Raw genomic sequence first — 25,161 nt, 5'->3', positions numbered from 1 at the left:
AGCTGATTGGGGTCACTGGGAGAGCAGGAGGCATCCCTCCACAGTGCGGGCTGAGGGTAGTTAACCAGCAAAGAGAAGTGGGTGTGCACACGGGATGGGAGCCCTGGGAGCAGGAAGGCCAGAGGGCCTGGAAGAGGAAGTAATGGCTCTGTGAAGCCTTCCAGGCTCCCAGCAATCCACAAGTGGTACTGCACAGGGACTGAGGGCCCTGATGTGGGCAGGAAACCTGTGAAAAACCAAAGATGGGAGTGCTGTGGGAAGCTTATTGCCAGGCTAGGCTGAGGCTACAAGGTCACCTAGTGACCACACATTAAATTCAAAACCTTTGTACTTCAAAGGACATCATCAAAGAAGTAAAAGACAGCCCACAAAATGGGAGAAAATATTTACAAATCATATATCCGATGAAGCACTTGTATCCAGAATATATAAAGAACTTTTACAAATCAACAATTAAAAAATAATGACCCAATATTAAAAACAGGCAAAAAAGGAACCGACATTTTTCCAAAGAACATATGCAAATGGCCAATAAGCACACAAAAAGAAGCTCAATGTCATTAGTCATTATGAAATGTGTATCAAAACCACAGTGATCTATTTACCTCACACCTACTAGGAAGGCTATAATCAAAAAGAGACTAATAAATGTTGGGGAAGATATGGAGAAATTAGAACTCTCATGCATTGCTGGTGGGGATGCAAAATGGTGCTGTCACTTTGGAAGAGCTGATAATTTCTCAAAATGTAAAACGTAGAGTTACCATATGATCATCAATTTCACTCCTAGGCATATACAACAAGAAAATTGAAGACATATATCCATAACAAAAACCTACACACAAATATTTTTGCATTCACAATAACCAAAAAATGGAAACAACTCAAATATCTATTAAATGATGAATGGCTAAACAAAATATACTATATCCCTGCAATGGAATACTAACACTACCATTAAAAGGGAAGAAGTATTGATACATGCTACCACATGAATAAACCTTGAAAACTATTCTTAGTGAATAAACCACACACAAAAGGGTACGTATGATTCCATTTACATCAAATGTTCAGAATAGGAAAGTGCCTAGAGATAAAGAGTAGGTTAGTGATTGTCAGGGGCTGTGGGAGGGGGAAGAGAATGGGAAATAACTGCTAATGGATACAGGGCTCTGTCAGGAAGTGATGAAAGCATTCTGGAATTAGATAATAGTGATGTAAGCACAATATAGGGCACAGACTAAAAACCATTGGATTGTACACTTCAGGGTGAACTTTGTGGTATGTAAATTATATCTCAATATAGCTGTTATTTATTTTGAGAACTAAGATTTTGATATTTGCCTCCATTTTCTTCTTTCCTTTCCAAGTACAGAGTTACATCCAAGGAACATGTACTGAAAAATTAAAATTTCTTTCTTTTCTTGGAACAATTAAGATATATAGAGAATTGGAATGTAATAATCAGTGACTTCAATTTTCATATATTCTTATAAAATGTTTATTGTTACTGGTTGCCATGAATCCTGAAAGCTCATGAAAATAAGTGAGATAGTGGAGAGGCTATGGGGCTGAATACCCAATGGAAGAGAAGACGAGCAAGCCACCTAGTCTCTCCCTGGGCCTCCAATTTCTCAACTGTGAAATAAGAAATTTGGGCGAGATGACCTCCAGTATCTGCATGCTGTTAACATTTGCCCTAGAAAATTAGCTTTAGAATCAAATTTTCAAAGATGTTTAATATTTATGAATTAAATAAATAGTAATAAGGATTATTTCCTGACACCCCCCAAAATACTTCTTATTATATATGGGTAGAAGTATCTATTATGCTTTTCTTTTTCTCCTGATGGAAACTGTGTCTCTTTGTTACTAAGCTAAAATATATAATTCTAACCCTCTATGTGTGTGTGTGTGTTTGTGCGTATTATTATGCTTGAATGTTTAAGTATGCTTTGAAGGAATCTTTACCCACTTAACAACTTAGGCCTTCTAATTCTATACATACTTGTGCATACTTTGCACAGATGCTATTTTCTTCTGTGTAAAATTAAAATTCAGACAGCTAAAAAAATCATGAGCCATTTCTGCCAGCCCTCTCCTGGGACTCTGTTCCCAAGTTAGGCAGTTATTTAAAATTGAGCAATTGTACTGCTTTTTTTCTAATAGCTATCATTTCAAAAACTGAAGGCACTTTTTAAAAAAACAGAGAATAAAGCAAACCTTCTTCAACTGGTCAGTGTGTTCCCTTGAACACAGCAGACACTCTTCTATCCATCTATATTTGGATTTAAGTATATATTTAGACTCTTTATCCTAGGGAGCTGAGTGCTTGCACTCTAAAAGCATGTTCTCTTCTGTTCTTGGTCATCTTAAAAAATATCATTATTTTTTCCTTTCCCATTTCAAGAAAAATTACAGAGGCTAATAAAAAAGAAAAAATTTGGGCTTCCCTGGTGGCGCAGTGGTTCAGAGTCCACCTGCCGATGCAGGGGACACGGGTTCATGCCCCGGTCCGGGAAGATCCCACATGCCGCAGAGCGGCTGGGCCCATGAGCCATGCCCGCTAAGCCTGTGTGTCCGGAGCCTGTTCTCTGCAATGGGAGAGGCCACAACAGTGAGAGGCCCACGTACTGCAAAAAAAAAAAAAATTGATTAAAAACAGGAGAAGAGGATAAGCAGTAAGAAAAAAAATCACAGCTAATCAAGTTCCTTGAATCTGTTATGTCCACCATCTGCTCTCCACAAGAGATCATTGCCTGCTCGTGAAGCCCTTCATGATCACTAAAGTCACAATTAACCCTGCCTTTCCTCTGTGGACCCTCAGCATGTTCCTTGAGACTCCATTTGATGCTTATTTGATTCTGCTGTATATTATGTGAGTTAGTTAAATGTTTGTCTTCCCCATCAAAATTATTTTTCCTTGAGTGTTGTGTCAGAATAGTCCTGAGTCACACTGAATAAAAAACTAGCCATTTTCCAATTTAAAGCTCTCCAAATTCTCCTAAAATGGGGAGGGATGTCTAAATGATACTTATATTCCTTGAACAGCTCTTTGTACAATGATTTCATAAAGTGTGTTCTCAATACAGTTCATTGAATTAAATTCACTTGTGAGATCATTCTGTTAAGCCTTATCAAATGGCCATTTCCTCAGGTTAAAAACTGGCAAGAGTTCCATTTCCTGGCCCAAATGAATTTCATTTCATTTCAACAGTGGGCCCAAACCCACTGTTTGATGTTATCTTCCTCCTTCCCTGTAAACGAGCTCTCCCATCAGGTACCTCACCTTCAAGTGATTTTTGTCAACATTTCATATGGCTCGATTTAATAATTTTCACTAAAGAGTTTTAAAGTTATAGAAGTATTTTAGTTATAAAAGCACTATTTGAAATTAATTTCCTCTTGTCTCTCACAAATTTGGTATTTAAAAAGTGAAGCAGGGCAACAACAGCCAGTAAGAATGGAACATAAGGTGGAGCAATGTTTGTTAGTCTTTTGAGCTGTTGTAGAGACTTTGAGACTCTGACAGAAAATATGGACACACTTCCCAGAAAAATGTACACACACACACACACACACACCATTTTGCATATAATTCCAGCTATTAATAGATCTTTCCATCCCTGTCAAGCTATTGTTTAATAACTTCTCTTCTAGAGGACTACACTCAGAAGATGAAGAAAGTATTGAGTAATTGTCTAGTAATTTCAACCATTTCCCAATTTTAGATCAAGAAAAAAATAGTTTATTCTGGGATCTACCCAGTCCACAAATTACCAGATGGTTGCTACTTTTTGCCTGCATAAACACAACTAAACTGGAAGAGCATATGATATATTATCCAAACTGAGACACTTTTTTTTTTTTTTTTTTTTTTTTTTGAGACCCTATCTTCAAATACAGTCACATTGGGGTTTAGGGCTTCAACATATGACTTTTTTTTTTTTTAATTTATTTTTTTTATTAGTTTCTGCTTTATAACAAAGTGAATCAGTCATACATACACATCTGTTCCCACATCCCTTCCCTATTGCGTCTCCCTCCCTCCCACCCTCCCTATCCCACCCCTCCAGGCGGTCACAAAGCACCGAGCTGATCTCCCTGTGCTCTGCGGCTGCTTCCCACTATCTATCTACCTTACGTTTGGTAGTGTATATATGTCCATGCCTCTCTTTCGCTTTGTCACAGCTTACCCTTCACCCTCCCCATATCCTCAAGTCCGTTCTCAAGTAGGTCTGTGTCTTTATTCCCGTTTTACCCCTAGGTTCTTCATGACATTTTTTTTTTTTAATTCCATATATATGTGTTAGCATACGGTATTTGTCTTTCTCTTTCTGACTTACTTCACTCTGTATGACAGACTCTAGGTCTATCCACCTCATTACAAATAGCTCAGTTTTGTTCCTTTTTATGGCTGAGTAATATTCCATTGTATATATGTGCCACATCTTCTTTATCCATTCATCCGATGATGGACACTTAGGTTGTTTCCAGCTCCAGGCTATTGTGAATAGAGCTGCAATGAACATTTTGGTACATGTCTCTTTTTGAATTATGGTTTTCTCAGGGTATATGCCTAGTAGTGGGATTGCTGGGTCATATGGTAGTTCTATTTTTAGTTTTTTAAGGAACCTCCTTACTGTTCTCCATAGTGGCTGTACCAATTCACATTCCCACCAGCAGTGCAAGAGTGTTCCCTTTTCTCCACACCCTCTCCAGCATTTATTGTTTCTAGATTTCTTGATGATGGCCATTCTGACTGGTGTGAGATGATATCTCATTGTAGTTTTGATTTGCATTTCTCTAATGATTAATGATGTTGAGCATTCTTTCATGTGTTTGTTGGCAGTCTGTATATCTTCTTTGGAGAAATGCCTATTTAAGTCTTCTGCCCATTTTTGGATTGGGTTGTTTGTTTTTTTTGCTATTGAGCTGCATGAGCTGTTTATAAATTTTGGAGATTAATCCTTTGTCAGTTGCTTCATTTGCAAATATTTTCTCCCATTCTGAGGGTTGTCTTTTGGTCTTGTTTATGGTTTCCTTTGCTGTGCAAAAGCTTTGAAGTTTCATTAGGTCCCATTTGTTTATCTTTGTTTTTAGTTCCATTTCTCTAGGAGGTGGGTCCAAAAGGATCTTGCTGTGATTTATGTCATAGAGTGTTCTACCTATGTTTTCCTCTAAGAGTTTGATAGTTTCTGGCCTTACATTTAGGTCTTTAATCCATTTTGAGCTTATTTTTGTGTATGGTGTTAGGGAATGATCTAATCTCATACTTTTACATGTCCCTGTCCAGTTTTCCCAGCACCACTTATTGAAGAGGCTGTCCTTTCTCCACTGTACATTCCTGCCTCCTTTATCAAAGATAAGTTGGCCATATGTGCGTGGGTTTATCTCTGGGCTTTCTATCCTGATCCACTGATCTATCTTTCTGTTTTTATGCCAGTACCACACTGTCTTAATTACTGTAGCTTTGTAGTATAGTCTGAAGTCAGGGAGCCTGATTCCTCCAGCTCCGTTTTTCGTTCTCAAGATTGCTTTGGCTATTCGGGGTCTTTTGTTTTTCCAAACAAATTTTGAAATTTTTTGTTCTAGTTCTGTGAAAAATGCCAGTGGTAGTTTGATAGGGATTGCATTGAATCTGTAGTTTGCTTTGGGTAGTAGAGTCATTTTCACAATATTGATTCTTCCAATCCAGGAGCATGGTATATCTCTCCATCTATTTGTATCCTCTTTAATTTCTTTCATCAGTGTCTTATAATTTTCTGCATACAGGTCTTTTGTCTCCTTAGGTAGGTTTATTCCTAGATATTTTATTCTTTTTGTTGCAATGGTAAATGGGAGTGTTTTCTTGATTTCATTTTCAGATTTTTCATCATTAGTGTACAGGAATGCCAGAGATTTCTGTGCATTAATTTTGTATCCTGCTACTTTACCAAATTCATTGATTAGCTCTAGTAGTTTTTCGATAGCATCTTTAGGATTCTCTATGTATAGTATCATGTCATCTGCAAACAGTGACAGCTTTACTTCTTCTTTTCCAATTTGGATTCCTTTTATTTCCTTTTCTTCTCTGATTGCTGTGGCTAAAACTTCCAAAACTAGGTTGAATAAGAGTGGTGAGAGTGGGCAGCCCAAACTGAGACACTTTTGAGGGTGAAAGGGGCACTAATAATTACACCAAGACAATAGAACCTTGGTCTATAAAAAGAAAATGTCATCATTAAATATTTGTAGAGTTTATTTTAAAAATGTATCAGACCTCTATTATCCAGGTGACCATCCTATTTCTCCTCTTTCCAAGAGGGGCTAATGTCTACCACCATAAAAGACAACGTTCAAATTTATGGTTTTTTCTTCCTTTTATATTTTAACTAGAGTAAGTCAGTTAAATTCTATAGGACTCAGCCTCCTCACTAGTAAATTAATAGGCAGAAGAGATGATCTCTTAAGTATGGCTCTACCATCCTATAAATCCAATTTTAAAATAAGGTTTTTATCTGAAATGTTTCTAAATAAAAAGATTTTTAAGCCTTCTTCTTAGAAAAAAGAAAAGCATTTACAATCACAGTATATTTGTTAAAGGCAAATAAACTTGACTGAAAGTAGCTAATACCTTACAAACTTACAATCTGCCATATAAATAATCATCTGTAATTTTGAAGTGTAAATTGTTAAAATGTCTTGTTATTGATTACCATATTAACTAACATTTACAGAGTATTTACTATGTGCTAAGCACTACGCTAAGTACATCATATATTTTCCCACATAATTATCACAATGAGGTAGGTACCTTAGTCCCACTCTAGAGACAAGGAAAATAGAAACTTGACTGAGGTTACATTGCTAGTGAATGACAGAATCAAAATTAAAACTCAGTCTGTCTACAGAGCCTCAGCTCTTCACTGATGCACTAAAGCTAATGAATTCACCAAGTAATGTCCAGCTTTGAACTTAGCTATCATTCTACTTGTAGCCCTGACACATATAAAAATGCCATATTTCCTAACTTCATAACTGATATCTCTTGCACAATTACTTAATTGCTTATTATTACAATAAGTGATAATAGTCATGCTTTTGGTTTAGATGGGGGGGAAGTATATTCAATATTTGTTAGTACATTTTAAAAATATCAAGTCTATTGAGACCAGTTATCTAAGGAATAGTTCATAATGGACTATGTCCTTGAATACAAAATATCTACAGTTGTGAGGTATATTATTCCACCTGAAAGAATTTTTTAAATGACAACCCAAAAACTATACTCTGTATTTTTACATGTGGTATTTAAAACCGACTTCTACAGTCGGAGTCAAGATGGCGGAGTGGGAGGATGTGGAGTTCGTGTCTCCCCACAACTAGGGCACCTACCAGATGCTGGTGGGGGAACTCGACACCCCAGGGGACAGGAGGAACCCCCGAGCAACTGGGCAGGATGTGGCGAGGAGTGAGGGGAAGGAGGGGGGAGGAGGGGGGAGGAGAAGTGGAGGCCGGATGGGACCAGCACCCCTGAGGGGTGGCTGGGGGATGGGAGAAGTTCCCACACATGGAGGGACCCTCGGGGGTTCAGAGGATGCGGGGGGGAACGCAGCTAATGTTTTCCCTGCCCAATCCGGCCCCGGGAAGCCTGCTGGGCTCCCGGGCCAGGTCCTCCCTGCTCCAAGGCCCCCTCTGGCTGCATTGGTCCTAGGGGCATAGGAGGGAGGGAGGAGGGGGGAAGAGGAGGAAAGGTAGATGGGGGTGGGGAACCCTCTGGGACGGGAGGATCAGAGGAAGCGCAGCTATTTTCCCCTGCCCACTTGGGCGCTGGGGAGCCTGATGGGCTTCCAGGCCTGGTCCCCTGCCTTCCGGGGCCCCCTCTGGCTACATGGGTCCTAGGGGTATAGGAGGCGGGGAGAAGAAGAGGAAAGGAGAATGGGGAGGGATCCTCTGGGATCAGAGGATGGGGGAGGGGGGGAATGTGCCTGGCATTTCCGCCACCCACTGGGGCCCAGGGAGGCTGCTGGGGTCCTGGGCCTGGTCCTCCACTCTCCGAGGCCGTGCTGAACCTAAGTCCCACACCCCCAGGGCCTTTTCTGGCCGCATGGGTCCGAAGCCTAGACTCCTCCTGCCACCTATACCCTGCCCCTGCCTAAGCCCCATCCCCCACAGCCAAGGCCTTTTCTGGCTTTTCTTTTTTTTCCTCTTTTTTGCTATTGTGGTTCTGTTTTACCTTCCAGCTGTTGTTTCATCTATATTTTTATTTTTTCTAACATATCTGTTAGTTTTCTAATCTTATTTTATTTCTTACTCTTTGTTATTGTTCTGCTCCCTTTATTTTATTTTATTTTTTTTTTGGCGGTATGCGGGCCTCTCACTGTTGTGGCCTCTCCCGTTGCAGAGCACAGGCTCCGGACGCGCAGGCTCGGTGGCCATGGCTCACGAGCATAGCCGCTCTGCGGCATGTGGGATCTTCCAGGACCGGGGCACGAACCCGTGTCCCCTGCATTGGCAGGCAGACTCTCAACCACTGCACCACCAGGGAAGCCCTCTGCTCCCTTTTTTACTTTTTTTTTTTTTTTTTTTGCAGCCAAGATTGGCTTGCAATATCTTGGTTCATGAGCTGGAGGTCAGGCCTGAGCTCCTGTGGTGGGAGCTCCAGGTCCGAACCACTGGACTAACAGAGAATCTCAGACCCTAGGGAATGTTCATCAGAGTGAGGACTCCCGGAGGTCCTCATCTCAGCACCAAGACGTGGCTCTACCCAACAGCCTACAAACTCCAGTGCTGGAAGCCTCAGGCCAAACAACCAGTAATACAGGAACACAATCCCACCCATCAAAAAAAAAAAAAATGATGGGGCTTCCCTGGTGGCACAGTGGTTGAGAGTCTGCCTGCCGATGCAGGGGACACGGGTTTGTGCCCCGGTCTGGGAAGATCCCACATGCCGCAGAGCAGCTAGGCCTGTGAGCCATGGCCACTGAGCCTGCGCAGCTGGAGCCTGTGCTCCACAACGGAAGAGGCCACAACAGTGAGAGGCCCACATACCGAAAAAAAAAAAAAAAAAAAAAAGAGATGACAAAACAATATGTTACAGATAAAGGACAAAGGTAAAAACCTATGAGACCAAATAAATAAAGAGGAAATAGGCAACCTACCTGAAAAAGAATTCAGAGTAATGATAGTAAAGATGATCCAGAATCTCAGAAATAGAATGGAGGCACAGATTGAGAAAATACAAGAAATGTTTAAAAAAGACCTAGAAAAACTAAAGAACAAACAAACAGAGATGAACAATACAATAATTGACATGAAAAATACACTACAAGGAATCAATAACAGAATACCAGAGGCAGAAGAGCCAGTAAGTGAGCTGGAAGACAGAAAAGTGGAAATAACTGCCGAGGAGCAGAATAAAGAAAAAAGAATGAAAAGAATTTAAGACAATCTCAGAGACTTCCCAGACAACAATAAATGCACCAACATTCGAATTACAGGGGTCCCAGAAAAAGAAGAGAAAAAGAAGGGCCTGAGAAAATATTTGAAGGATTATAGTCGAAAATTCCCCTAACATGGGAAAGGAAAGAGCCACCCAAGTCCAGGAAGCACAGAGAGTCCCATACAGGATGAACCTTAGGAGAAACACACCAAGACACATATTAATCAAACTAAAAAAAATTAAAGACAAAGAAAAAATATTAAAAGCAGCAAGGGAAAAGCAAAAAATAACATATAAAGGAATCCCCATAAGCTTATCAGCAGATTTTTCAGCAGAAACTTTGCAGGCCAGAAGGGAGTGACAGGATATACTTAAAGTGATGAAAGACAAAAACCTACAACCAAGATTAATCTACCCAGCCGGGATCTCATTCATATTCAACAGAGAAATCAACAGCTTTACAGACAAGCAAAAGCTAAGAGAATTCAGCACCACCAAACCAGTTTTACAGCAAATGCTAAAGGAATTTCTCTACGTGGGAAACACAAGAGGAGGAAAAGACTCACAAAAAAACCCAATTAAGAAAATGGTAAGAGGAACATACATATCAATAATTGCCTTAAATGTAAATGAATTAAATGCCCCAAACAAAAGACACAGACTGGCTGAATGGATACAAAAACAAGACCCATATATATGCTGTCTACAAGAGACCCACTTCAGACCTAGGGACACATACAGACTGAAAGTGAGGGGATGGAAAAAAGATATTCCATGCAAATGAAAATCAAAAGAAACCTGGAGTAGCAATATTCATATCAGATAAAATAGTCTTTAAAATAAAGATTGTTACAAGAGACAAGAAAGGACACCACATAATGATGAAGGGATCAATACAAGAAGAAGATATAACAATTATAAATATGTATGCACCCAACATAGGAGTACCTCAATACATAAGGCAAATGCTAACAACCATAAAAGGGGAAATTGACAGTAACACAATAATAGTAGGGGACTTTAACACCCCACTTACGCCAATGGACATATCATCCAAAATGAAAATAAATAAGGAAACAGAAGCTTTAAATGACAAAATAGACCAGGTAGATTGAATTGATATTTATAGAACATTCCACCTGAAAGTGGCAGAATACACTTTCTTCTCAAGTGCACACAGATAATTCTCCAGGGTAGATCACATCTTGGGTCACAAATCAGGCCTCAGAAAATTTAAGAAAAATGAAATTGCATCAGGTATCTTTTCCACCCACACTCTATAAGATTAGAAATCAATTACAGGAAAAAAAAAAACTGTAAAAAAGACAAATTCACTGAGGTTAAACAGTGTGCTACTAAATAACCAAGATATCACTGAAGAAATCAAAGAAGAAATTAAAAAATACTTAGAAAAAATGACAATGAAAACATGATGACCCAAAACCTATGGGATGTGGCAAAAGCAGTTCTAAGAGGGAAGTTTATAGCGATTCAATCTCACCTCAAGAAACAAGAAAAAACTCAAATAAACAATCTAACCTTACACCTAAAGCAACTAGAGAAAGAAGAACAAAGAAAATCCAAAGGCAGTAGAAGGAAAGAAATCATAAAGATCAGAGCAGAAATAAATGAAATAGAAACAAAAAAAAAAATAGCAAAGATCAATAAAACTAAAAGTTGGTTCTTTGAGAAGATAAACAAAATTGATAAATCTTTAGCCAGACTCATCACAATAAAAAGGGAGAGGAATGAAAAAGGAGATATCACAACTGACACCACAGAAATACAAAGGATTGTAAGAGACTACTACAAAAAACTATATGCCAATAAAATGGACAACCTCGAAGAAATGGGCAAATTTTTGGAAAGGTACAATTTTCCAAGACTGAACCAGGAAGAATTAGAAAATATAAACAGACCAAGCACAAGTACTGAAATTGAAACTGTGATTTAAAAACTTCCAACAGGGGCTTCCCTGGTGGTGCAATAATTAAGAATCCACCTACCAATGCAGGGGACATGGGTTCGAGCCCTGGTCCAGGAAGATCCCACATGCCACAGAGTAACTAAGCCCATGCGCCACAACTACTGAGCCCACGTGCCACAACTGCTGAAGCCCACGTGCCTAGAGCCCGTGTTCTGCAACAAGAGAAGCCACCACAATAAGAAGCCTGCGCACCGGAACGAAGAGTAGCCCCCACTCGCCGCAACTAGAGAAAGCCCGCGCACAGCAACGAAGACCCAATGCAGCCAAAAATAAATAAACAAAATAAATAAATTTATTAAAAAAATTAAAACTTCCGACAAACAAAAGTACAGGACCAGATGGCTTCACAGGCGAATTCTATCAAACACCTGGACAAGAGCTAACACCTATCCTTCTCAAACTCTTTGAAAAATTGCAGAGGGAGGAACACTCCCAAATCTGTTTTATGAGGCCACCACCACCCTGATACCAAAACCATACCAAAACCAAAACAATTATGGTTTCTAACCATAATTGTCCTCCTCTGCTTACATGAGTCAGCCAGTGTAGGTCTAGAACAAGGCAGAACGAAGATGTTTTTTCAGAATAGGAATCTTTGAAGACCCTAGAGATGTTCCATTAAATTGTTTTGACATTTTCTCAACTCCAAAACACTTATTCTTAGTTGTGTAAATGTTTTATAGTCCCTATTAGATTTTAAGCACCTGACAACACGGAGGATCTCTTAAGTATGTGTTGCTAGCTAGCAAAACAACAAGAAAAATAACATCAGAAGATGTAAATGTTAAGTTGTCCTATATTCTTGGTGACCCGAAAGCTATAAACTTCAGGGGGTATTTTACAAAAAACTTAAGAGTTTCATGCCTTTCATGCAGAATGTAACTTAAGTCCATGTAAATCATAACACAAACAAAAATTATAACCAGTTCATTCCCTCCCCCACAACTAGGGTGAGAGTAGTATAAATTTTCATTGGGAGATCATTAGATTTGCACCCAATTACATAATTAAAACTAAAAATAATAAACATGTGCATTAAATGTATCTAATGGAACACCAAAGCTGGAGATAAACAGTCTTGTAAAATACATGAAAATATAGGTCCAGAACCAAGGGCAATCTTTAACACAGGCCTGAAATCTTACTAAATCAAAGGCAAAACTTGAAGGCTATTTTAGCACCACTGCCCAGAAACTTAAAACCAGCTGGGCACAGAGAAAGCAGAGTGAGGTTTCTTCAAAACCACCTACACAGTGGCTGTCTTCCTGTGGAGACAAGCTTCCAGCTCAAGCACGAGGAGCACATGCATATGGAAAACTGTGAAGTCAGCCAAATTCCCACCCACACCAGTTCCTCTCCTCAGCAGCACCCTGACAACTCACAGAAACCAAATGGCTCAATGTGATGGCGAGATGAAAGCAGGGCCCACTTCTCTTGTAAACAGAAATGTTTAGGTACATTGCAGACACTTAACCAGCCCACAGAGCAGATGAATGAAGTATCAAGAGTTTTAAAAAGCAAAAGCTATAAAAAGATACATTTCATTAGAAGTGGAGACTTTAAACATGAAGGAACGGTATTTACCTAATTATAAATGGAAAAAGTAGAAAAGATATTAAGTGATCACATAAAGAAAACTAATATGAGAAATAAAATCCATTTCAAAGAAGTTAGAAAAGGAAAAAAAACTTTGAGTAATGTTATCAAAAATTAAAACCTTGTCTCTCCAGAATCACTAGTGAATGAATTATGGTGAGCAGAGATTTCTCGAGAGCTGGACGTTTATCCTTCATCTAACACATTTGGGAGAAGTTTAACTATCCTGAATGCAAATCTTTCTCAATCTATTATTATATCATCTATTACTTTGACTTCTTAAATTGTTTATTCTTAAAGGCTCATGATAAGAAACATTGTGCAATGATTAACAAACTCCAGCCTGAGATCAGGTTCCAGGTTGACTCATAAGAATCACCTGAGAAAACCTCAAAAATATGGAGAAGATATTCTGATTTACTAGGGCAGGAGTGAAGCCCAGAAATCTGTGCTTTTAAAAATCTTCCCAGGTGATTCTGGTTCACAGCCAGTTTCACAAACCGAGAGTATAAGAGGAAGAACACTTGCCTGACGGTTAATATTCAGGTAGCTTTATTTCCAAGAACTGTGCATGCATTCAACCACAATGACTGGACATCTGATATGTCCTAAAATTGAGCACCTAATATGGTTTTCGGTATACAAAGATGGATAAAACAAGGTCTGTCAAAGAGTTCACATTCAAACAGGGTAGCCAAATACGTAATTATAGTATAAGTCAGTCCAATAATAGGATATAATGAAAATCCATCACTGGACAGGGAAGACCTCCTCTACCTTAACCTGGGCTTCCTGGAGGGGATGGCATATGAAGTGACTCCTAAAGGTTGAGATATTAGCCAAGTGAATTTGGAGAGAGAGTGAGGAGGGAGAGGGGGACAATGTGCCAACCCCCCCTCCCCCCCCCCATTATACATATAGTATAAGGAGTGGTAGAAAGCAGGGAAGGTCTGGATAGGAGTTCGAAGTTCATCTTGCAGGCAATGGGAAGCTGTTGCAATAAAGTCAGTGAATGTTACCATCAGATTTGCATTTCAGCCAGATGTCTCTGGCTGGATAAGTGGTATATAGATTTAAGAAGGATCAGAAATGGAAGGAGAAAGATGAGTTAGGAATCCATGGAAGAATTCCAGGCAAGAGATATTAAAGGTCTGATATAAGGCAGTGAAAACTGAAATGGAAAAGGGAATATAAATTTGAGGAAAATGGAGGCAAAAAGACAAGGTGATTGCCTAGGTGGAGATGCAGGTGGGAAGACTGGTAAAGGGGAGGGAAAGAGTAAAAAGGAGTCAACTATGAGCCCCTCACCCCCGCTAGACTGAGGCAAGTACCTTACCCTTTCTAAATGTCATTAATAAAATGTGGAGCCTAGACAAGCTTTAAGAGAACTTCTAATTCTAAAAGTCTATGAATCACTTTACAGCACTGATTATTGCATTATTCAGTGATGTCCTCAAAGCCTCTAAAAGTTGACCTTAACACTAAGTGGCTCCTGGACATTTTAAGTTCACATACCTGCTTTCTAGAATATTGCTAATTTACTTCTTGATGTTAACTTATCAGCTGTAATGGTAGTGGCTGACAGCATGCCTGCATATAGCAGTTCTTCCCTCTTCTAAATTTGCTATTTCAGATGTATACTGTTAAGGAAGTTAGGTAACTAAGTAATCTCCCTCTCTTCTGAAATACAAAGCACTTTGTTTGTAATTCCTTATGACACTTTCCTCATTCTACACTGCTTTATTCTTAGTTGTGTAAATGCTTTATAGGGCTTATTAAGGTTTAACCACCTGAGAATAAGAAGTCTCAATATTATTTGTGCCCCTTCACATAAATCATTCCATACACAACCACCTTGCATACAGAATTTAAACAATATATAGGTGTCTTTTTGCTCCAAGATTGTTAGAATGTGAATAGATTGTGAATAAACAGACTCTGAGGAGGGACCCAAGCAGCATTTTTTTCTGAGTAGAGGAACTGTAATGCTCAGGAGTCTTTCAGAAGGTCTTTTGTTTGGTTCTTTATTCTCAACTGTGTTCTCAACAGATAAGATTATTAAGAGGCAGAAATAGAAAACAACAAGACATGATTAAAGCAAGAAAAACTGAAGACATTCAAGTACAACTTGAGAAAAGAGGTAACTATCAAAGAAAATAAATACAGGCAGACCGTACTTTTGCATATAATAGATTTCTGAAGAGCTATATGAGAGTAAACTGTGTACATTCTCAGAAAACAAATACCGTATGCTAACACATATATATGGAATCTAAAAAAAAAAATGGTTCTGAAGAACCTAGGAGCAGGACAGGAATAAAGACGCAGATGTAGAGAACGGACTTCAGGACACAGGGAGGGGGAAGGGTAAGCTGGGAAGAAGTGAGAGAGTAGCATGGATTTACATATACTACCAAATGTAAAATAGATAGCTAGTGGGAAGCAGCCCTATAGCACAGGGAGATCAGCTCCGTGCTTTGTGACCACCTAGAGGGGTGGAATAGGGAGGCTGGGAGGGAGACGCAAGAGGGAGGGGATATGGGGATATATGTATATGGATAGCTGAGTCACTTTGTTATACAGCAGAAACTAACACAACATTGTAAAGCAATTATACTCCAATAAAGATGTTAAAATAAAACAAAACTGTACATTCTCAGAAGGCTAAAGACTATAAAAAATGTAGGTACATCTGATTGGTGCAGTTTGAAAATATATGTCATGAAATTTGAAAATACATGTCTAGCAATTTGTATCAACACTTTATTTTTACCTTCCCTGATAAATGAATCTCACAGATAAACTGAACACGCTAAAGCTAGTGTAATGTTAATGCCAAAATTGTGCCATTAGGGACATGCCAGATGATTTTTACCTTTGCCCAATTGCAACTAAGTTTATGAGGCCTATACCTCTTACGTTTCAACAGAACTTTTATTTTTCTAGAACACTGCCTCATATCTATAAAAATGTTATGTCAAGATTCAACTGAATAAATTGTCACTGTTGTTCAGAAAAAGGTGACAATGGGGCCAAAACTGAGCTATTGGTCCACTTCCTCTAATGGCTCAGAATAATCATTCTCAGCTGCTGAATATAACAGTACCCATTTTATTTATGAGTGTCAATTAATGATGTGGAAATTACAAGTTGGACAAAGTCTCAGAAATTATGACTTAAGGACTATCTACAATTTTAATATTTAGGAAGACAGAATCATAGAATTTTGATTTTGTTTTTTAGTTTTTAATAGATACTGTGTCTAATGGGTTGCAGAAGTAGAAAGGAGCTGGTTAGTATACACAGAAGGCCTAAAATTTGCATCTCCAGGGTCTTCCATATCTCCATTCCCTACCTGAATTCTGTCCTACATGAATTCTGAAAAAGGGTTTAGTAATCAGGGACTTACTGCTCCCTCTCTATTCTGATTAAAGTTTGGCAAACATCTTTTTGCTCTTAGTTTACTTACTATAAGATGGGAATTTTCCAAAGATATTTTTAATAGGAAACTAAACAGAGCAGGAGGCTCCAAAATAAGCATAGAAACAGAATAACCCTTACAGGATAAGGACTTTCAACCCAAACCTAATAAAAATTTAGATACAGCTGAATCAGCTCAAACATTGATTAGGTACCTCCTACATACCTAGCAGTTTGTAAAGCACAAAGGATAATAGTGGATCTTCCTTCTGGAAACTTATATTCCAGTTGGAGAGACAAACATAGGAATTACTATCAATATAATGTGGTAAATGCTAGGATAGACATATGCATATTTTACTGGTTTGCTAACAGCCTTGACGGAATACTTCATTTAAATCTGCTAATTTTTCTCTCTCCTCAGTCTTTTTTTTTTTTTTTTAGTGAATTACCATTTTATACCCATCATATTGGCAAAACAAATTTTTTTTTATACAGCAGGTTCTTATTAGTCATCAATTTTATACACATCAGTGTATACATGTCAATCCCAATTGCCCAATTCATCCCCCACCACCACCACCACCCCGCCGCTTTCCCCCATTGGTGCCCATACGTTTGTTCTCCACATCTGTGTCTCAATTTCTGCCCTGCAAACTGGTTCACCTGTACCATTTTTCTAGGTTCCACATATATGTGTTAATATACAATATTTGTTTTTCTCTTTCTGACTTACTTCACTCTGTATGACAGTCTCTAGATCCATCCACGTCTCAACAAATGACTCAATTTCGTTCCTTTTTATGGCTGAGTAACATTCCATGGTATATATGTATCACATCTTCTTTATCCATTCATCTGTCAATGGACATTTAGGTTGCTTCCATGACCTGGCTATTGTAAATAGTGCTGCAATGAACATTTGGGTGCATGTGTCTTTCTGAATTATGGTTTTCTCTGGGTATATGCCCAGTAGTGGGATTGCTGGATCATATGGCAATTTTATTTTTAGTTTTTTAAGGAACCTCCATACTGTTCTCCATAGTGGCTGTATCATGTACATTCCCACGAACAGTGCAAGAGGGTTCCCTTTTCTCCACACTCTCTCCGGCATTTGTTGTTTGTAGATATTCTGATGATGCCCATTCTAACTGGTGTGAGGTGATACCTCATTGTTTTGATTTGCATTTCTCTAATAATTAGTGATGTTGAGCAGCTTTTCATGTGCTTCTTGGCGATCTGTATGTCTTCTTTGGAGAAATGTCTATTAGGTCTTCTGCCCATTTTTGGTTTGGGTTGTTTGTTTTTTTAATATTGAGCTGCATGAGCTGTTTTTATATTTTGGAGATTAATCTTTGTCTGTTGATTCGTTTCCAAGTATTTTCTCCCATTCTGAGAGTTGTCTTTTCATCTTGTTTATGGTTTCCTTTGCTATGCAAAAGCTTTTAAGTTTCATTAGGTCCCATTTTTTATTTCTGTTTTTATTTCCATTACTCTATGAGGTGGATCAAAAAAGATCTTGCTGTGATTTATGTCAAAGAGTGTTCTTCCTATACTTTCCTCTAAGAGTTTTATAGTGTCTGGTCTTACATTTAGGTCTCTAATCTATTTTGAGTTTATTTTTGTGTGTGGTGTTAGGGAGTGTTCTAATTTCATTCTTTTACATGTAGCTGTCCAGTTTCGTCAGCACCACTTACTGAAGAGACTGTCTTTTCTCATTGTATATCTTTGCCTACTTTGTCATAAATCAGTTGACCATAGGTGCATGGGTTTATCTCTGGGGTATCTATCTTGTTCCATTGATCTATGTTTCTGTTTTTGTGCCATATTGTCTTGATTATTGTAGCTTTGTAGTATAGTCTGAAGACAGGGAGTCTGATTCCTCCAGATCCGTTTTTCTCCCTCAAGACTGCTTTGGCTATTCAGGGTCTTTTGTGTCTCCATACAAATTTTAAGATTTTCTGTTCTAGTTCCATAAAAAATGCCATTGGTAATTTGATAGGGATTGCACTGAATATGTAGATTGCTTTGGGTGGTATAGTCATTTTCACAATATTGATTCTTCCAGTCCAAGAACATGGTATATCTCTCCATCTGTTGGTATCCTCTTTAATTTCTTTCATCAGTGTCTTATAGTTTTCTGCATACAGGTCTTTTGTCTCCCTAGGTAGGTTTATTCCTAGGTATTTTATTCTTTTTGTTGTAATGGTAAATGGGAGTGTTTCCTTGATTTAACTTTCAGATTTTTCATCATTAGTGTATAGGGATGCAAGAGATTTCTGTGCATTAATTTTGTATCCTGCAACTTTACCAAATGCATTGATTAGCTGTAGTAGTTTTCTGGTGGCATCTTTAGGATTCTCTATGTATAGTATCATGTCATCTGCAAACAGTGACAGTTTTACGTTTTCTTTTCCAATTTGTATTCCTTTTATTTCTTTTTCTTCTCTGATTGCCATGGCTAGGACTTCCAAAACTATGTTGCATAATAGTGCTAAGAGTGGACATCCTTGTCTTGTTCCTGATCTTAGAGGAAACACTTTCAGTTTTTCACCATTGAGAATGATGTTTGCTGTGGGTTTGTCGTATATGGCTTTATTATGTTGAGGTAGGTTCCCTCTATGCCCACTTTCTGGAGAGTTTTTATCATAAATGAGTGTTGAATTTTGTCAAAAGCTTTTTCTGCATCTATTGAGATGATCATATGTTTTTTCTTCTTCGACTTGTTTATATGGGGTATCACATTGATTGATTTACATATACTGAAGAATCCTTGCATCCCTGGGATAAATATCACTGGATTATAGTGTATGATCCTTTTAATGTGTTGTTGGATTCTGTTTGCTAGTATTTTGTTGAGGATTTTTGCATCTATGTTCATCAGTGATATTGGTCTCTCATTTTCTTTTTTTGTAGTATCTTTGTCTGGTTTTGGTATCAGGGTCTTGGTGGCCTCATAGAATGAGTGTGGGAGTGTTCCTTCCTCTGAAATTTTTGGAAGAGTTTGAGAAGGATGGGTGTTAACTCTTCTCTAAATGTTTTATAGAATTAACCTGTGAAGCCATCTAATCCTGGGCTTTTGTTTGTTGGAAGATTTTTAACCATAGTCTCAATTTCAGTGCTTGTGATTGGTGTGTTTATATTTTCTATTTCTTCCTGTTTCAGTCTTGGAAGGTTGTGCTTTTCTAAGAATTTGTCCATTTCTTTGAGGTTGTCCATTTTATTGGCATAGAGTTGCTTGTAGTAGTTTCTTAGGATGCTTTGTATTTCTGCAGTGTCTGTTGTAACTTCTCCTTTTTCATTTCTAATTTTATTGATTTGAGTCCTCTCCGTCTTTTTCTTGATGAGTCTGGCTAATGGTTTATCAATTTTGTTTATCTTCTCAAAGAACCAGTTTTTAGTTTTATTGATCTTTGCTACCGTTTTCTTTGTTTCTATTTCATTTATTTCTGCTCTGTTCTCTATGATTTCTTTCCTTCTGCTAACTTTGTGTTTTGTTTATTCTTCTTTGTCTAGTTCCTTTAGGTGTAAGGTTAGATTTTTTATTTGAGATTTTTCTTGTTTCTTGTGGTAGGCTTGTAGAACTATAAACTTCCCTCTTAGAACTGCTTTTCCTGCATCCCATAGGTTTTGGATTGTCGTGTTTTCATTGGCATTTGTCTCTAGGTATTTTTTGATTTCCTCTTTGATTTCTTCAGTGATCTCTTGGTTATTTAGTAACGTATTGTTTAGCCTCCATGTGTTTCTGTTTTTTACGTCTTTTTCCCTGTGATTCATTTCTAATCTCATAGCATTGTGGCCAGAAAAGATGCTTGATATGATTTCAATTTTCTTAAATTTACTGAGGCTTGATTTGTAACCCAAGATGTGATCTATCCTGGAGAACGTTCGGTGCACACTTGAGAAGAAAGTGTAATCTGCTGTTTTTGGATGGAATGTCCCATAAATATCAATTCAATCTATCAGGTCTATTGTGTCATTTAAAGCTTGTGTTTCCTTATTAATTTTCTGTTTGGATGATCTGTCCATTGGCGTAAGTGAGGTGTTAAAATCCCCCACTATTATTGTATTACTGTCGATTTCCTCTTTTATAGCTGTTAGCAGTTGCCTTATGTATTGAGGTGCTCCTATGTTGGGTGCATTATATTTATGATTGTTATATCTTCTTCTTGAATTGCTCCCTTGATCATTATGCAGCGTCCTTCCTTGTCTCTTGTAACATTCTTTATTTTAAAGTCTATTTTATCTGATATGAGTATTGCTACTCCAGCTTTCTTTTGATTTCCATTTGCATGGAATATCTTTTTCCATCCCCTCACTTTCAGTCTGAATGTGTCCCTAGGTCTGAAGTGGGTCTCTTGTAGATGGCATATAGATGGGTCTTGTTTTTGTGTCCATTCAGCAAGTCTATGTCTTTTGGTTGGAGCATTTAATCCATTCACGTTTAAGGTAATTATTGATATGTATGTTCCTATGACCATTTTCTTAATTGTTTTGGGTTTGTTTTTGTAGGTCCTTTTCTTCTCTTGTGTTTCCCACTTAGAGAAGTTCCATTAGCATTTGTTGTAGGGCTGGTTTGGTGGTGCTGAATTCTCAGCTTTTGCTTGTCTGTAAAGCTTTTGATTTCTCCATAGAATCTGAATGAGATCCTTGCTGGTAGAGTGATCTTGGTTGTAAGTTCTTCCCCTTCATCACTTTAAGTATATCATGCCACTCCCTTCTGGCTTGTAGAGCTTCTGCTGAGAAATCAGCTGTTAACCTTATGGGAGTTCCCTTGTATTTTTTTTGTTTTTTTTTTGTTTTTTCCTTTTTAGAAATGAGCTTTATTTTCAATGCTCTTTAGTTCTAAGAGCCTGCATATTTATTTTTTCCTCCCACCAGGTTACCGGCAAGTTAGGATTTCAAAAACCACAACAAACAAATCAAACACCTGTAGGATCCGGGCACTGACCACCCAAGTGTCACGTTGGCGATTAAACCAGGCCTCCCTTTCAAAGAAACTTCTATGCAAAATGCTATATTTCCTCCAGTGAGGCTTGTTTTTCAACCTTGAAATCATCCACTTGAACAGCAGACCCCCAAAACCAAGCTGTCAGAACTGGGTCCCAATATCACCACATAAATCACTCTCATTCTACAAACTATACAATTAATGGCCCCAAAAGTTACTTTAATAGAGGGCTTCAAGGCAAGGCAAAGTTTCTCATAAAACCCCCATCCACCCTGCCAACTGCTCTGCACCTCTCTTCCACAGGAACCCATGACACTTCACCCTTCAAGTCCAGGGGACAACCTCAGCAGCATGGAGTGGCCAAGCAGAGCCCATTGGGATGGGGAAGGAATTTGGACACAGACCCAACAACAATGAACTTGTTCATTCCTCACAAATGCAGTCCAATAAGAGGCTGAGTCAAATTTAAAGCCAACCTTTCCGTTTCAGATCCCTGGATACAAAAGATATTTAAAAATCTGTATAATTTGAACCAAAAAAGGATGGTTATTAAAAGTAAACCAAGAAATACCCAGAAATGGGTTTCCAGTGAAAGTTTGGTAGAAGAGGGATTCTGATCTGATTAAACAATCTAGACACCACAGCCCCTCACATAAACACTCTTCAAACTCTTTTAAGTAGACAGCATTTCAAGGCAGAGATCAAAGTGAAAATATCTTTGAAAAGAAGACAGTGACGTGGCTGGGAAACTCTGTTCATCTTGGCGAACATTTTTTCCACCCACCACAAGCTTGGACTTTCTGGGAAGGTCACTGGTTTTCTGGTCAGAAACATTCTTGAAGTCATCAGGAATGGAGGAAGATACACTCTGAGAAGGTGTGTTTCCAGTTCTGTACCTGGAGCTCAGGAGCCAAAGAGCACAATCATGCAGAACATCATGAAGACATTCCACAGGGTGATGAAGATTCGAAAATATCTGAGGCTCAGCAAGAACTCCCGGATGTTGTCACCTGTGCTGGGCTCCCTCGACTCCTCCCCAAAGCCTTGCATGTCCTTCTTTTTCAGCTTAAAGTTGAGCACCACCCCAGCGTTCATCAACAGCATCCCAAACGGCAGGATGTCCCCGATCATTGTTACTGCCGGAGCATCCGTCAGAACAGGAAGCCCCTTGTATGTCATTTGTCATTTTTCCCTTGCTGCTTTCAATAATTTTTCTTTGTCTTTAATTTTTGGCAGTTTGATTTCTATGTGTCTCGGCGTGTTTCTCCTTGGGTTTATCCTGTATGGGACTCTCTGTGCTTCCTGGACTTGCATAGCTATTTCCTTTCCCATGTTAGGGAAGTTTTCGACTATAATCTCTTCAAATATTTTCTCGGGTCCTTTCTCTCTCTCTTCTCCTTCTGCGACCCCTATAATGTGAATGTTGTTGTGTTTAATGTTGTCCTAGATGTCTCTTAGGCTGTCTTCATTTCTTTTCATTCTTTTTTCTTTATTCTGTTCCACAGCAGTGAATTCCACCATTCTGTCTTCCAGGTCACTTATCCATTCTTCTGCCTCAGTTATTCTGCTATTGATTCCTTCTAGTGTAGTTTTCATTTCAGTTATTGTAGTGTTCATCTCTGTTTGTTTGTTCTTTAATTCTTCTAGGTCTTTGTTAAACATTTCTTGCATCTTCTCGATCTTTGCCTCCATTCTTTGTCCAGGGTCTTGGATCATCTTCACTATCATTATTCTGAATTATTTTTCTGGAAGGTTGCCTATCTCCACTTCATTTAGTTGTTTTTCTGTGGTTTTATCTTGTTCGTTCATCTGGTACACAGCTGTCTGCTTTTTCATCTTGTCTATCTTCCTGTGAATGTGGTTTTTGTTCCACAGGCTGCAGGATTGTAGTTCTTCTTGCTTCTGCTGTCTGCCCTCTGGTGGATGAGGCTATCTAAGAGGATTGAGCACGTTTCCTGATGGGAGGGACTGGTGGTGGGTGTTGCTCTGGTGGGCAGAGCTCAGTAAAACTTTAATCTGCTTGTCTGCTGATGGGTGGGGCTGGGTTCCCTCCCTGTTGGTTGTTTGGCCTGAGGCAACCCAAAACTGGAGCTTAGTTGGGCTCTTTGGTTGGGCTAATGGCGGACTCTGGGAGGGCTCACGCCAAGGAGTACTTCCTAGAACTTCTGCTGCCAGTGTCCTTGTCCTCACAGTGAGCCACAGCCACCCCCCACCTCTGCAGGAGACCCTCCAACACTAGCAGGTAGGTCTGGTTCAGTCTCCCCTGGGGTCACTGCTCCTTCCCCTGGGTCCCGATGCACACACTACTTTGTGTGTGCGCTCTAAGAGTGGAGTCTCTGTTTCCCCCAGTTCTGTCAGAGTCCTGCAATCTTTTCCCACTAGGCTTCAAAGTCTGATTCTCTAGGAATTCCTCCTCCCATTGCCGGAACCCCAGGTTGGAAAGCCTGACGTGGGGCTCAGAATCTTCACTCCAGTGGGTGGACTTCTGTGGTATAAGCGTTCTCCAGTCTGTGAGTCACCCACCCACCAGTTATGGGATTTGATTTTACTGTGACTGAGCCCCTCTTACCGTCTCATTGTGGCTTCTCCTTTGTCTTTGGATGTGGGGTATCTTTTTTGGTGAGTTCCAGTGTCTTCCTGTCGATGATTGTTCAGCAGTTAGTTGTGATTCTGGTGTTCTCACAAGAGGGAGTGAGAGCACGTCCTTCTACTCCACCATCTTGGTTCTCCTCCAGGCTCAGGGTCTTATAATGTGGGCCCCCAATTACTCAAGTCCTTACTCTGGGTTGACCTCCATCCCTGACAGAACCAACTGCCTTTGGAGACACAGCGCGGGTCCTCGCTTGGTGTCCAAACACTTATGCTGCCCCCACACCCACAGGGAGGACGGGGTGGGAGGGCGGATGCTGCTTCTCAGAACGGGTTTCGTCCTAATAATTAGGGACTGTGGCACCAAGGTGGCACCGCACCAGGAAAGTCAAGGATGCAGTAGGATGTAATCTCTGCAGACGCCCTGCGAGCTCTGGTTAAGAGTGCAAACACTCCTCTGGGTGCGAGAGGAAAAGGGACAGGCTCTGGCTGCCAGCAGCCTGGCCAGAGGGAAGCTTCCAGCTCATAGGAAGGGGCAGAAAATCTCCTCAGTCTTAAATGTATTTACTAGCCAGTTGTCAAGTTCACTTCCCATTCCTGAAACTTGCCTCCTTTGTCTTTCAGACCTAGATTGGAGAGGCAAATACATGGCACTTGTGCCAGTGCTCATATCTCCCGCACCATGGCAATTATTCTTTCCCCAAAAGTTCCAAGCTATCTTATACAGTGTACCAGGCAGCCATGAAGAGTAATTGGCACATGAGATAAAACCCATCTGCTACCCTTATCTAGTTTTACTTCCACTAGTATCTTGCTGGCAGATGCTATTTGAAATTTTCAGCATGGGGTCTAATTTCTTGCCCAGCCAAAAACACATATTCTTTAATTTCTGTTTCAGCTCTTTGCATTCCCTTTTGAGCCAACCACAAATTTATTTCCCATGTGAGGAAACTCAAGGTCCAATGTCATTAGCAGAGCACAGATAACTATGGTTTCCCACAAACAATGAAAAATCACACACATCTCATGTGAGCTCTACTCACATAATAATACTAATTAATGTATTTAATATTAATACTAATTAATTAATTAATACTAATTAATAGGTGCCAATAATACCCATATTTCACAAATATGAGAACTGAAGATTAGAGAGAGCCAGTATCGAAATTCAGGAAAAGTCAAGACTCTGAA

The 25,161-nt window shown here is 39.3% G+C and overlaps 1 protein-coding gene across 1 annotated transcript; it reads right to left on the bottom strand.

The window, feature by feature from the left end:
• Nucleotides 1-22,281: 22,281 nt before the first annotated feature.
• On the bottom strand, nt 22,282-22,509 carry LOC307056998 (small integral membrane protein 7-like; the record flags this gene model as incomplete). Its single annotated transcript, XM_079709985.1, has 1 exon — nt 22,282-22,509. One exon carries the CDS (start codon nt 22,507-22,509, stop codon nt 22,282-22,284), a length of 228 nt encoding a protein of 75 aa, XP_079566111.1.
• Nucleotides 22,510-25,161: the final 2,652 nt, after the last annotated feature.

The sequence above is a fragment of the Hyperoodon ampullatus genome, assembly GCF_949752795.1.
Source record: "Hyperoodon ampullatus genome assembly, chromosome: 1".
NCBI classification, from domain to species: Eukaryota; Metazoa; Chordata; class Mammalia; order Artiodactyla; family Ziphiidae; genus Hyperoodon; species Hyperoodon ampullatus.
This window is presented reverse-complemented; position numbering and strand designations above follow the sequence as displayed.